This window comes from Lonchura striata, chromosome 3 (genome assembly GCF_046129695.1).
Source record: "Lonchura striata isolate bLonStr1 chromosome 3, bLonStr1.mat, whole genome shotgun sequence".
Classification (NCBI taxonomy): domain Eukaryota; kingdom Metazoa; phylum Chordata; class Aves; order Passeriformes; family Estrildidae; genus Lonchura; species Lonchura striata.
Genome location: NC_134605.1, coordinates 19,913,496 through 19,926,976, shown reverse-complemented (window position 1 = coordinate 19,926,976; position 13,481 = coordinate 19,913,496). Strand labels below are relative to the sequence as shown.

At 39.8% G+C, this 13,481-nt stretch overlaps 2 protein-coding genes across 2 annotated transcripts; one reads left to right on the top strand and one right to left on the bottom strand.

The window, feature by feature from the left end:
• The first annotated feature begins 895 nt into the window (after positions 1 to 895).
• SPDYA (speedy/RINGO cell cycle regulator family member A) lies at positions 896 to 6,971 on the top strand. Its single transcript, XM_077781929.1, has 6 exons — positions 896 to 1,124; positions 2,132 to 2,190; positions 2,439 to 2,524; positions 4,140 to 4,311; positions 5,206 to 5,497; positions 6,883 to 6,971. Exons 1-6 carry the CDS (start codon positions 896 to 898, stop codon positions 6,969 to 6,971), a joined length of 927 nt encoding a protein of 308 aa, XP_077638055.1.
• A 182-nt stretch (positions 6,972 to 7,153) lies between these two features.
• On the bottom strand, positions 7,154 to 13,429 carry TRMT61B (tRNA methyltransferase 61B). Its single transcript, XM_031504279.2, has 7 exons — positions 12,935 to 13,429; positions 12,749 to 12,851; positions 10,050 to 10,240; positions 8,771 to 8,862; positions 8,132 to 8,367; positions 7,450 to 7,530; positions 7,154 to 7,271 (listed from the first exon to the last, which is right to left on the bottom strand). The coding sequence occupies exons 1-7, from the start codon at positions 13,427 to 13,429 to the stop codon at positions 7,228 to 7,230; spliced, it is 1,242 nt and encodes a 413-aa protein (XP_031360139.2). The 3' UTR covers positions 7,154 to 7,227.
• Between the last annotated feature and the right edge of the window lie 52 nt (positions 13,430 to 13,481).

The following is a 13,481-nucleotide window of genomic DNA, read 5'->3' as shown; positions in this document are numbered from 1 at the left end:
AGAGCGTCCCGCCGCTCGATTGGCTGGGGCGGCGAGCCGCGCACGCTGATTGGCTGCGAGAGGCGCCACTCGCGGTGCGGAGGCGTGAGGGGAGGCGGCTGCGGGAGGCGGGAAGGGCGGGTTTGGGCTCCGGGCTCCGGCGCCGGAGGCGGAACGCAGCCTCCCCTCACGGCCCTCTGGCGTTCGTGCGCTGGGGAGCCAGGTCGGCTGCGGTGAGCCAGCCTCCGACAGCCCCCTGCCGGGAGACCTCCTGAAGGCGTAAATACATTTAAACCCACCAAAAACACCCTTCCTCCCTTCCCCACTCTCCGTTTGGTGTCCCCTTAAATTTTTGCGGCGACGAACACCACAGGTGTTTCCTTGGTCGTGCCTTCTGGGTATGTCCAACCTGAGAGACAAGATTAATTCCCAATAGCAATTAGGAGCTCAAGACTTGATTTTAATGTTACGTGGCTCAATCACAGCTCTGCTGCTTAGTTCTATTAATATTCCTTAAAAAAAAAAAAAAAAAAAAAAGACACAAGCACAAATTGGAGGGGAAGAATGCATGTTTTTTGGTAGATCTAAGTGTGTCAACGTACAAGGATCTGACAAACAGCAGCTTTTCCTGGAAAGGCTGTTTTCCCATATTTCAAAGTTGACTGAAAAATGTAAAATTGAAGGCTCCTACTGTGGAAAGATTTATAAAATTAGAACCAAATCAAAGAACTCTATGTGGCTGTCTTAGGGCACAAGACTTAGATAATCAGTACTGATAAATTCATTTTCCATCATCTGACATACAAGTTCTACTGAAACATCTCATGTGAACAAAAGAAATGTACTAGTGCTGAAACTGACTCATTTTGTAGTTAATTTCTTCTTATTCTTTCAACAGGAACCTTGGCTTAACGAAATGAAACACAATCTAGTGTGTCAGACACCTCCCACTGTCACTGTTCATGTAAAATCGAGTGCATCCAGATCATATCAGCAAAAAAAACTTACTAGACTAAAGCGACCCGCTTTCAAAGACCATCAAGAAAATTGTGAAAAAGGGGTTCCTAGTCAGAAATATAAACGTCCAAAGGGACCATGTCTAGTTATTCAGCGTCAGGAAATGACAGCTTTCTTTAAATTATTTGGTAGGTTAATAATGTGAGATATGAATGAGTTGACTGATCAGAATGTTTTCTAAGGTCAGGAATGTTGAGAGTGCTTTATATATTGAAACTAATGGCGATTCTTTATCAAAACGTTTTGTTGGTATATTTTGATATATAAATATTTAATGCTTAAGTTGAAAATAAAAGGGCTACCTAACTGATGAAAATTATCTTTTTAAAATTACAAATGAAACCCAGGTGTTTTGCTACTTTTTATTTTATGATAATTTTCCTTAATATTTTCCTCTTATATTTCAACAAATACATGTAAAACAATGTGTATCTTGTTTTACACAAGCTTTAAAAAAAGGGACTCATCTCTTAAACATGTTCTGTACTGTGGGAATAAACTTCTGGGGGAAGAAGTGGGATGGGAAGTTGATCTAAGGAGTTGGAGCATCTCTTCTTTATTTCTGTCTCTTTCATACAAAGTTTTGTGTTTATTTAATTTAGCAAAGACATTAAGTAATAGTGGAAGATTACAGCTGGTTTTCATTTGACCCTTAAATACAGCAGTGAATGAGAGTTTGTAGTAATTACAGTACATGATCATGGACAGTGAAGCAATGACCAAAAATAAGCAAGTATTGCCCTATAAAGGCTTCCAGGTAATCAGGGTGCAGGATCGCAGCAGTCTGTAGTTCCTCTGAAATAATGGTGTGCATGCAATGCAGGAAGAAATTATGCAAATAGAAAAAAATACAGGTTATTTTTCACTTTCACCTGCTGTTACTGAGAGTGGATGAAATGGAGTCACCAGATTTTTCACCTTGCCTTTCTGGTAGAGTTTGTTTTCTTTTGTCATGTAAGCTTTTTTTCACACCTGAACCTCTCCTACTGCCCTCAGTTTCTTTGTTCCCTACTGGCCAGTCTAGCTTATTTTCTTTCTTTTGGTTTAATGAAAGACCATCTGTTCTTTATTTATAAATACCTTCTGACATAAACAGTTTTAGTGTTTGAAATGCTACAGCTTTCTCTTGTTACAGATGATGATCTAATCCAAGACTTCCTTTGGATGGACTGTTGCTGTGAAATTGCAGACAAGGTATTTCCTTCTTAGTTAACAGAACATACACTGAGTGAGAAATCTGTCTTTAATTACTTGATATTTTAATGCAAATACAGAACATATTCTTTTTCTAATGGTTTCACATGGAAGTTTCAAGAAGCTTAATTCATGCTTTCCTCATTGTTAAAAATGATTAATATATCTTGGTGCAAGATGTGTCAATCAGTTTAGGAACTACTATATCTAAGTAACACATTGATACTTCATTTTACATTTTAAAACAGTATCTCTTGGCAATGACTTTCGTTTATTTCAAGAGAGCTAACTTCACAACAAGTGAGCATACCAGAATCAATTTCTTTGTGGCTCTGTAAGTACTTTAAAATTATCTGGTTTTATTAGGATAAACTTTGCATTATTTCTTTTATGACACTGACAGTTATATGATGAGACTTCCTGGGGGCAGTATATAAACAACCTGATCTAGTGGGTGGCATCCTAGGGGATGGCAGGGGGGCTGGAACTAGGTGGTCTTTAAAGTCCCTTCCAACCCAAACCATTCTGTGGTCCTATGATAATCCTCATACTGTACATAAATAGTGAAAAGTCACCATTCTTCCTGTGATGGAACAAGCTTGTGCAGCAGCCAGAGGTTGCTTGCATTGGTGTAGTGATACACACAGTGGCATTCTGCCTACGAAACTGAATCTGGGAGCTTTTTAAAGCATTACAAGAAATGCATGCAGGACAATACACAGCAACATGTATGTGGCTCACACGTGCTTGTATAAACCTTATTTCATATCTTTGCCAGCCTTTAAGGCATTTGTATCAAAACATTTCACCATGATGGGCATCTCAGGAGTATCTTGCTATTAAAGTTTCTGTCAATGTGATTTAAATCAACTGTAAGAGCATTGCTAGAGAATTTCTGAGAACTTTTTTGAACAGTTGTAAAATGCCTATACTTTGAAACAGTGGTGGAACCAGTAATCCATCTTTGTCAGGCCTACATAACCCTCTGTATTTGGTTATACCTGTAGAGGGTTCTGCCTTTTTTTTTTTTTTTTTTTTACAGTGTTATGGTGCTCAAGTCGTCTTTTCCAATAACATCACTTCTCAGATGCTCTGATTTGCACACTAGTGCAAAGGTGGCTGTTCTTTCCACTGTCATTAGTACTGCGGGTGACATCCACAGAGCATGGAGGAGGGAGCCCTCTGACCCCACTGAAGGGGGAAAATCCAGGCCAGAACAGTGAAAGGATTAGAAGGGGACAGAGTCTGGTGGGACTGGAACTAGAGAGAATACTGGGGTCAGGAGCAAGTGAGAAAACTGGGGAGGAAACAAAACATCCTAATTTTTTCCAAGTGTGATTTACAGGAGCTTAGTACCAGATGGATCCAGAGGAAATAAACATTTTCCTGTTGTCTGAGAAAACAAAACTAAAAGTAACTAGATAGTGAACGAAGGGAAGAACGGAGACATTAAAAAAATTATTTAAGTTTTTAATTTATAACTAAAGGTAGACCTGTATTTAGTTGTTTGCTCCTAATTTAATATGAGCAATGTAATTTTCCAAGAATAGCTAAAATCCATAAAGTAAAAAATGAAAAGTTTAAGATTTCACATGATAGTTTTAAGCCTTATTTAAAGAATCAATCAGAAACTGTTTATTTTATTCAAGGGTTTCTTGCCAGCTTGGAGAAGGATGTCAGGATGTGTTAGTTCTTGCTTATCTATTAATTTAGGAAATTCTAGGGTAAAACAGTTTTTATAAAAGCTTGGGTTTTTTACCCAAAGGATGCACATGCAACTAATTAAGAAAATATTGTATTCCAGAGAGAAGGCTGTATTTTGTTAGTGTTTTTTCCTCATAATACTAGAAAAAAAGAACCACTGCAATATGTCTGTTATTTTAGAAATCATTCTAATATAGTGGTATAAGATTGAATATTTACAAACATAAACATATATATATTTGAAGGTATCTGGCAAACACAGTTGAAGAAGACAATGAAGAAGCAAAGTATGACATTTTCCCATGGGCTTTGGGCAAAGCCTGGAGAAAGCTCTTCCCTGATTTCTTAAAGTTAAGAGATCAACTTTGGAGTAGAATTGACTACAGGGCTATTGTAAGCAGACGCTGCTGTGAAGAGGTAGGGAGGGAGATTTCATATTGTAGATGTTGAAGTCACAATAAGTAACACCAGCTAGAAATGTAGCTCTGTACAGTTTCTTCCCTAAAGTAAACACACAATCCATGGGAAAGAGAAGATGCTGCTAAAATGTAATGGTCCATTTATACTCTATTTAAAATATATTGTTTGAAACACTGTTTTTTAAGTAAAGTAGAATATTTTATATTGCACTGCTGTTAAAAGTAAAGTTTCTATTGGCTAGAATCTGCTTCATGCAAATATTTTTAATTTAAAATCTTCCTTAATTTGTTTCACTGCATCCACTTTAGCAATAATGTAGTGTGCTTTACAATTCACAAGGAAAAAATATATTCCTCACTTTTCAGGTGAAGTGTGTATCTGGAAAAGCCCTTGTCATGTTCCAAGTACATAATGTTTACTTTCAGATGGTGGAAAAGCAAATGTCATTTACGCTAGAGGCCATTTCTGGGGATGGGATTAGATACTATGGGAAAAAGCAGAGGGAACAATGCGAGTGCAGGATGCTTTTCTATGCATACCCTCCCAGCTTCCCACTGTCATTATTTCAGTGATGATGAACACTGTCAGCTGGTGTTTGGTAGCTGGCCAAAGAGACCCTCTTGTGTCCAACATCCCGAGCATGAGCTGCTCTTTGTGGTGACTCATGTGAACATACACGGCTGGAAGCTGGGATGTTTCCACACCTGACTGGTATCAGGATTACTTACTCCTGCCTAAAGGAGCAAACTTTCCAGTGGTCAGTGAGACAGATAAGAGGCGATGCCCATTTCAGCTGTGTTAATTCCCTTCCATACACTAAGTGGATCTTGTTTTCTGCTGTGTGTTTCCCCGTTATTTCTGCTCTTCCTTATGCCATGGCTGTTCCCACAGGTGATGGCTATTGCTCCAACACATTACATCTGGCAGCGAGAGCGCTCTGTCCAGCACAGCGGAGCTCTGAGGAGTTATAATGACCAAGTGCAGCTGCCCCGAGGACCCAGTGCTACTCCTACAGAGTGCCTGCTCTGCGGGAAGAAAGGCAGATTCGTACGACTTGGATTATCATCTTCCTCCTCATCTACTGACACTTTGGAGATGATGGACTTACACTTATCCCAGAATTCACAGGACACCCTTTCAACTAAAAAAATGCTTATCGACTCTCCTTCTTATAAAGCCCAAGGTATGGTTTAATATTGTGAATAATTTTTCATTGGTTTAGGCAACTGGGGCCACATTTGCCCTTCAGAGTGCTGCAGGGACTGCTCTGTCCCCTCCTCTTACACCTTGGCAGAACTTTGCTTTTACCCTTATGGATTCATTTTCACATATTGTATCTTGACTTCCTGGAAGTACCAATTGCTTTACATTGAGTCTCTTCATGTTACTTTCATCTACTATGGTAGATTTTTGGTGTATTCCAGTCTACTCAGGCATTTGTTACTATTCTTGCATTATAAATGAAATGGAGAGTCCTGTTTTAAATGCTTATGATTGGCTGGAACAATAAAAATACTGGTGTGTAAAAGGAGTTAAAGTGCTCTTGCAGAGCATGTTTTGAAAAAGGGCAGGATGCTCAGCTGTGGCATGGGTTTGGACATAGGTTAAATCACAATTCCCATTTTCCTCTAAGTATCTAATTTGTTGAAAATTTATACAGCACTGTTTTAATCCTGGGGTATGAGTAGAAAACAAGAGCTTATTGCAAGAATTGTTTATGTAATTGAATCTCTGCCCATTACTCTACTCACAATAGCACCCTCAGCCATTGCATTAGGGGCCTCTATTACATAGAGCAGCTGTGGGGACACCTCATTATTAAATTTTTTATATTAGAAGCTAAATGCACTTGAGATGCAAACTTCTTCAGGCATCTGGATAAGGCCTCAGCTCTGCAAAGACACTCTCCTGTAGCTAACCAATGAATGAACCAGTTCCTAGTATACTCATCTGATACAAAGGTAGTTATTTATAGCTCTGTATGTTTTATTTGCATGTTCTCACTTATATCCAAACTTCCACTATTACAGTACTATTGTTACTGTTTTTGTCAGCTTTACTACAAGTGTGATTCTCGACTTTGAAAAATTTGGCATTTAAGTATTTCCTGAGATATAAAGCAAGTCATTTACAAAACATAACTTAATAATTTAATGTGTTAAACATCACCACTTACTCAGGGGAGACCTAAAATGACTTTAAGTCTGTTTTTATTTGAGAGATCTGCTTCTCATCCCTGACAAGGGCCAGAAAAAACTGTTTCCTCCAACCATTTGAGAATACGTTATATGAAGTGACGTTCACAAATAACCAGCCAACTTGCAGCGTGAGTGCTAGAAGGGAACCAAAGCTGTGCCTGTCAACAACTGTTTTGATGTTGAAATAAGCACAGCTTTATCAACTGAACACATTCAGTGAATTTCAGTATCTCTTAAAGTCATGCTTTAAGAACTTTGCTATTAAAGAAACCTATAGGCACCAGTTGGAAGCCAGGAAAGTATTAATTTCAAAGGAGAGCCTTTGATCCCTTATTTTCTTACTGAATTTTTTTCTCCTTATTTCTAGTAGACTGTCAGAGGCTGTCCAGCAAAAGGCAACTATGTAGCACCCTGGATCAAGATACGTCTATGGACTGGTTTACAAGCAATGGAGAATGAAATGCACCTCATAAGGCAGAAACAGATACTATGATTTGCAGAACAATCTGGACTGCATCACACCACCAGACGTGAGGATTCCCTTCAAATGTTTCTCTTTACATAGCAGGATAACGGTGTTTCAAACTGATGTGAGGTAGAAATCAGAGCAGTCATTGGTAAAAGTTACACAACATGCAAAATGTAGCATCTAATTTGTAATGTTTTATTTCATTCTGATACAATATTCAAATTAGCAGCTAAGGAGGCAGCAGCATCAAGAAAGCAGTGGCCGAAACTTTCTCAGCTGGGTAAGGAACGCTAATTAAAAAACAAAAGTTACCACTTTAGTATTTCAATATGCAATAATTTTTTTATTATTGTCAGTTTTATGGTTTCATCAGATAGGAAAATACCAAATGCTACTACAAAAAAAAAAAAAAATTTGAAATAAAAATACCACTAAACACTTAAGATAATCTTTTTCCAAGCGTCTCACCTGAATGAGCTTCCTGCCAGTGGGATGGTCGGGCAATGTAAGGCACTGAGTGGTTTGTTTCAGCAGCATCTCTGAGTGATTCTGTGAGAAGGACATTTTTATTTTATTTTGTTCCCACACATTTAAGACCTACATGCAGACTAGAGTAGACAATGTACATGTAATATTTTTCCCTGACATGTTTTGGTTTTTTTGTTGTCACCTATCAGTATATTCAGAACTCTTTGCATTTTGCAGATCTGTACTCTATATATATTTACACTTGCCATATAAATATTATATATGGCAGCATTTTTGGATTTGCCAGAACACCGTTATTTTAAAACGGAGCTCACTGGCTACCATTTCTCCTAAGAAATCTTTAAGTCCATCAGGGTCTTCTAAAGCAGCTTTGGGCTGAATATAAAGAACTGAATTTTCTTAAAACTCAAAAATTTGAAAACAGTAGTAAAAGAGCAGTAATTCTTTATTGCAGACTGACGTTTATTTTTTATTTAGCCCAGGTTTTTAGTAGGATATTTTAACTTAAATAAGAATTAATAGTCTTCTTTAAACCTGACAAGGTCCAAGCTGTCCAAAACCTTGCCTATTCTCAGCTGACTTAGGTAAAAATGCTGCCTCTTCCTACAGTGGATTATCAAAGTGCAGTTATAGGGGATCTCATCAGCAGTAAAGTCCTTACCATTGTATTCGCTCTCCTTAAGAACTGCTTGATGCTGAATATGGACTTCTTCATTTTCATTTTGAAGTAGTTCTTCAATATTTTCTTGAGTTTCCACCATTTGACTTGATTTGTAATGCTTGAGTTTAGCAGGGAGTACTGACCATCTCCTGTGAGTTACCTCAATTATCCTTTCACACAAAAAAGGAAGCTTGAAGCTCCGTATTCTGTCTAAAAGCTCAATAACCTGTGTGATGCTTTTGAAGAAATACAAAGGATAAAGTAGTATTTTGAAAACCCAAATCACAAAATTTCAGTTCTACTGACTTTGGCACATTCTTTACCTTTGAGGTTACACAAGTCCTTCAGTTTTAGGGTAAAGGAGCAACCTGACTATTGCACTGGAGAACAGTGCAGTTACTTTGAGGATGCCATAATGGCCAAACTTCACTGACCGGAAGGAGAACATTTCCCAGGCAGATACCAAAGGATTTGGCAAGGGTAATTTATACTGAGTACAACTCCCAAAGAAAGCTACATGGGAAAAAACCCAACTTTGTTAACCATTTCATTAATGCTGGATGTGTATTTCAGAAGGTGCTTGGTTTTGTACTGAGGCCAGGTAATGCCTGAATAAAGGTACCAAAAAGAAATACTTACTTTGCTAAGTACACAGCACACACCCCACCTTGTTTCAGGCTTGGGTGTACAACAGGCAGAGCACACTGAGGGTTCAGCATATCCAGAACTACCTGCAAGAGAAATACATATTAATATTTACTGGGAGAACATATGTACATCTACCAATGTAACATACAACAATGCTGGGGAGAAAGAAAGGTTATGGAAAAGAGATGCATACAACAGCAGTATGTAATCATCAACCAGTTTCATTACTGCCTCTCAAAACCTGAGGTGCACTCTTACACAAAACAAAGTCCTCTCTACTTCCAAATGAATTTCTATTAAAGAGCATGTAGCGTTTGACCAACTAAGTAGGTCTGTAGGAAGTTAAGCCTCCTAGTAATTAAATCCCATAATCCTGACAGTAATAAAAACTTTTAGAAGACTACATTTACTAACACATTTGAATACCTATTTCTCAAATGTGAGAAAAAAAAATTGTTCAAAGACATAAAAAGAACACATGGTCACAGTGTCTAACTTGCTGTCAGTTTCAAGATTAAAAATACTTATTGTCTTTGGCAATTTATCCATCTTCTGCTAGGAAGCTATTCAGATTGTAGAACAATGGGATATGCAATATCTGATCCTTCCTGCAGGACTGTTACTTGAAACATTTTTTGAAGAGGTATTTTTATGCTATGTATTATATTTCTTTGCTTGCACCATTTAAAAAATTGATATTTGTTTAAAGCATTTAGTAAATAAGTAGTTGTAAGTAGTTTCTCAGCTTTACAGGGAAGAGTAACATCAAGCTGTTTTCTCCAGCATTACTCCTTTTAGGAAATCTGGATACAAAGAAGTAGGACAGGAGAGCAAGCCATAGCATTCTCTGAATTATGCTTTAGTTACATTGTGCATTCTATACAGCTGATGGCAAAGTGGTCACATAGTTACATATTTAATAAAGTTATGTATTTTACTGAAATTCAATGCTTGAAATATTTATCTCATAAAAATATCAATTTCTCAAAAATAAAAGAAAGCGAGTTGGTCTTTACTTTTAAGATAGCAATTGTAATATTTCTACAGTACAGCTTTATCACTCTTTCATTTGACAACCTGTAACTGAAACCTTGAAAGCATTTGTATCTGACAAAAAATTTACGACGTTTCTTTCACTGATAAGGACCTGGATTGTTATTTTTCATGTTACACTAGGTACGGGAGTCCCATTGTGAGTGTGAGCACTAGAGGTTTTCATTAATGGAGAAAAGACACGTGTCAAATGGGGGAGTTGTTTGGATTCACTCACTGCATCAAGGATTACAGATTTCATATCTGCAGCAGCTGTTGAAATGTCTTTAAGAATGAACTCCACGTTATCTGGCCACTTATCCACGTGTCCTTTTTCCCATGCAGAACGCCAGTGCCTGTAATTCTTCTTAGCTAAATGATGATGGTCCTCTCTGATTTCGTAACTTAGAACACGTCCTTTGGGCCCAACTGAAAACAAAGAGAAGACACTCCATTCACCACTTTATACTGCTGTTATAAAGACTTGGGGAAAAAAAAAACAAAACAAAATAAAAAAACCACAGTCTGTAACATAAGTACACCTTTCCATCTCCACTTTAGGAAATTATTACATGTGAAACAATCACAATCTTTGTTTTCTTTACATTTAAAACAAAAGTTGCAGAAAAAGTGCCATGTTAGTTCTTTCACAGACAGAAATCCATCAATGCACAGGTGAAACAAAGTGTAGTTATAGTAGTACAGACTGCTCCAGATGTTCTACTAAGTCATTCCTACAGCAAAAGACAAGTAGAGCATCTGTGGCCCATGCCAGATCCTTCTGCTAGAGCAACCACAGGTACCAGCTAGGAATGCTGCACCAGTACTCACAGGCTAAGGAAACCTGCTCACCAATCTTAGCCCCACAGAAAAGTTTTCCAGTGTACTCTTTGATCTACCCAGGTTTGTGCAATTTTTCTGTTACTGTCTGCAACAGCAATTAATTATTAAATCTAAATTTACTATTCTGAAATTTACCATGAGTCCAATGTACACTGTTTCTCATAAAGGAAGCATTTCCAGGCTGTGCAGGCAGACAGCAGGTGTGCACTGCTGTATTATTCTATATTTGCATTACTCCAATTCCTCAGGCCTATCCCACCACTCACTTCTGTCTCCTTGCTACTATGGAATGGGTGCAGCCTGCTTTCAGGAAGGAGCACCTCCTCAGGTCAGTTCTGTGCCTTCCTGAACCATTTCAGTTTGAAGTCACCAGGCTCCTTCCCTCACCTATGTGAACCCACTGTGAATCCATTCTGGTAACTCGGTAAAAGGGATGGATTCCCTGACAGGTGCTCCTTGATCCAGCTCACCCTGCATCAGACAAATGCCAGAACCAGCTTATAAGAAAGGGAAGGTTTGAGCACGTTGCCTTTGATCACCTGGAGAAGTTGTAGAGTCACAGTCCCAACTCCTTGTTACTTTAGATTATCAGTTTACAAACATCAGAAAAATAAAAGGGTCACTTTTACCTCCACTCATTCAAAGTCATTCCTATTTTTGGAAACTGCCTTTTTTTTTTTTTTTTTTTAATAAGAACAAGGTGAAATAACTTAGGCAAAACTTCATTACTATGAAGCTACAGTATGTCAATTTGCATACATCATATTTTCCAGTTCTCAGAGATCTTAAAGTCATGGCAAATACCACTCTCCTAACTTCATCCTGTTTCATGTCAGTAGCTTTTGTGAATGATTTAAGAAAGAATGGAAAAGAAAATACAAAGGGAATAGCAATTAAGAGATGAATTAAATCTATTAAATCAACAAGAACTTTGGAAATTAAATAATTCCAAGGACATTGGTAAGGTGGGCACTAGATCTGAATTCCAGCATTTACCAACACAGCAGCTGTTTTCCTTGTTGGCTATCACTGGTGTGTATTTAATGGTGGCAAAAACAGCCACCATTAAGAAAGAGCAAAGCAAATCAAATCTAATTATTTCTGTGTCAGCACTGAAGTGTGTTCAGCTATGATTAAAATTGGTTGTATTTGGTGCCAACTGAAATTCAATAAATTTGAAAATAGCAATGCAATTTCATACATTTTTCCCACTCCTCAAAATAGAGCTTATCTGGCACACAACTGCACTCTTTTCCTGGATAGGGTTAACAGCCTGGTAATGCCAATGATTTTGCCAGCTTGGCCCATTTACAGCTAAATTAAAATGACTAGAAAAAAACCTGTTTAACAAGATTGAAAAATGAGAGGAATAATTGGCAAGTTCGGTGTGCTTGTATGAAATACCGAAGGCGGAAAAAGCAATTGCTGTTTTTAGCAAGAGCTAGTTTCTGTCTTAGCCAGCAGCAGGTATTCCATCTCTTTGAGTTCTGGGTCTGCCCGTAGGGAAAGGTAGGGAAAGCTAAGGACTTCTACTTTCCCTCTCTCTAAACGGAAAAATAAGCTCTGATGTTTATCTTGTTTATCTTCTGTTTCATCAGCTTCTAGCTCCTACAGCAGCAGTGTTTGCTTTGAGGATAATCCCATCCTAATTTCAAAATCCCAACGGAACTAAAAAAACCCAAACACTAGTTTATTCCAGAAAGATGATCAGAGGAAACCAGGCAATAGGAGTAGGAGGCAGAAGAGAGAGGGAGCAGAGGTGCATCTGCTGACCTTGAAGTTTGGGCCAACGTATCAAGACCAGCTGTAGTTCAGTGATCTTGAGGCATGGCTGAAACTCAGCTTTCTGCAAGGCTTTCTGTAACCAGTTACATCACGACCCTCTAAGCACAGCCAGAATGAACTGGTTTAACTTTCCTTCAAGTCAAACTATATGTGAACTGCAGCAAAGCTTTCATGAGCTGAATAATAAGTACCACGTGAACCATAAATAAAAGTTACGGGTAAAACCATAACCAAAGTAAAAGTCTGGGCAAAAAAACCCAACCAAACAAACAACTTGTGGTAAGGAATTATCGAGAGCCAAGTTCTCACCTGCTCTCGACAGAAACAAGCTCATAGCACCAGACCCACTGCCAGTTTCCAACACGGTGTCTCCCGGGTGGATATCCATCATCATTAACAGAGCGCTTATATCCTGCGAGCAAGAAAAACACGGCACGTTACTATTCGCGAGAAATGAGAGATTCGGCCAGCGACCTCCCAGCCACCAGCCGGTACCTTGGGGTAGGCGATGGTGGGTCCCCGCGGCATGAGCAGCACGTACTCGTCCAGCGAGGGCCTCCTCAGCAGCAGCCGCTTCCCTTCCGACGTGCGCAGCACCTGCCCGGGCAGCTGCCCGATGATGTCGCGGTGGGGCAGGACACCTCCGGAGCTGTTCAGCACCGCCTCCGCCGCCAGCCGGCACAGCAGCTTCAGCGTCGTGTTGTGCTTCCTCCGCATCTCCGCCAGCGCCAGCTCCCCGGCGCGGAAAGGCCCGGAACGCCGACCCGCCGCCTCAACCAGGGCGCCAACCTCCTCCTCTTCCTCGCGGGGAGCCTGAGGCGGCTGCGGCGCTGCCGCCGCCGCTTCCTCGGGCGGCAGCAGCCGCCTCACCCGCTCCAGCGGCGACAGCGAAGCCTCCCATGCCCGCCTGCGAGGCTTCGCGTCGGGAGGAGAGGAGGAGGAAGAAGAGGAGGAGGCGGCAGTCCGCCGCAGCGCCCGCCAAGCCCTCATGGAGCGGCCGCCGGCGGGAAGCGGGGGAGCGGCTCCGCCTCCGCCGCTCTCG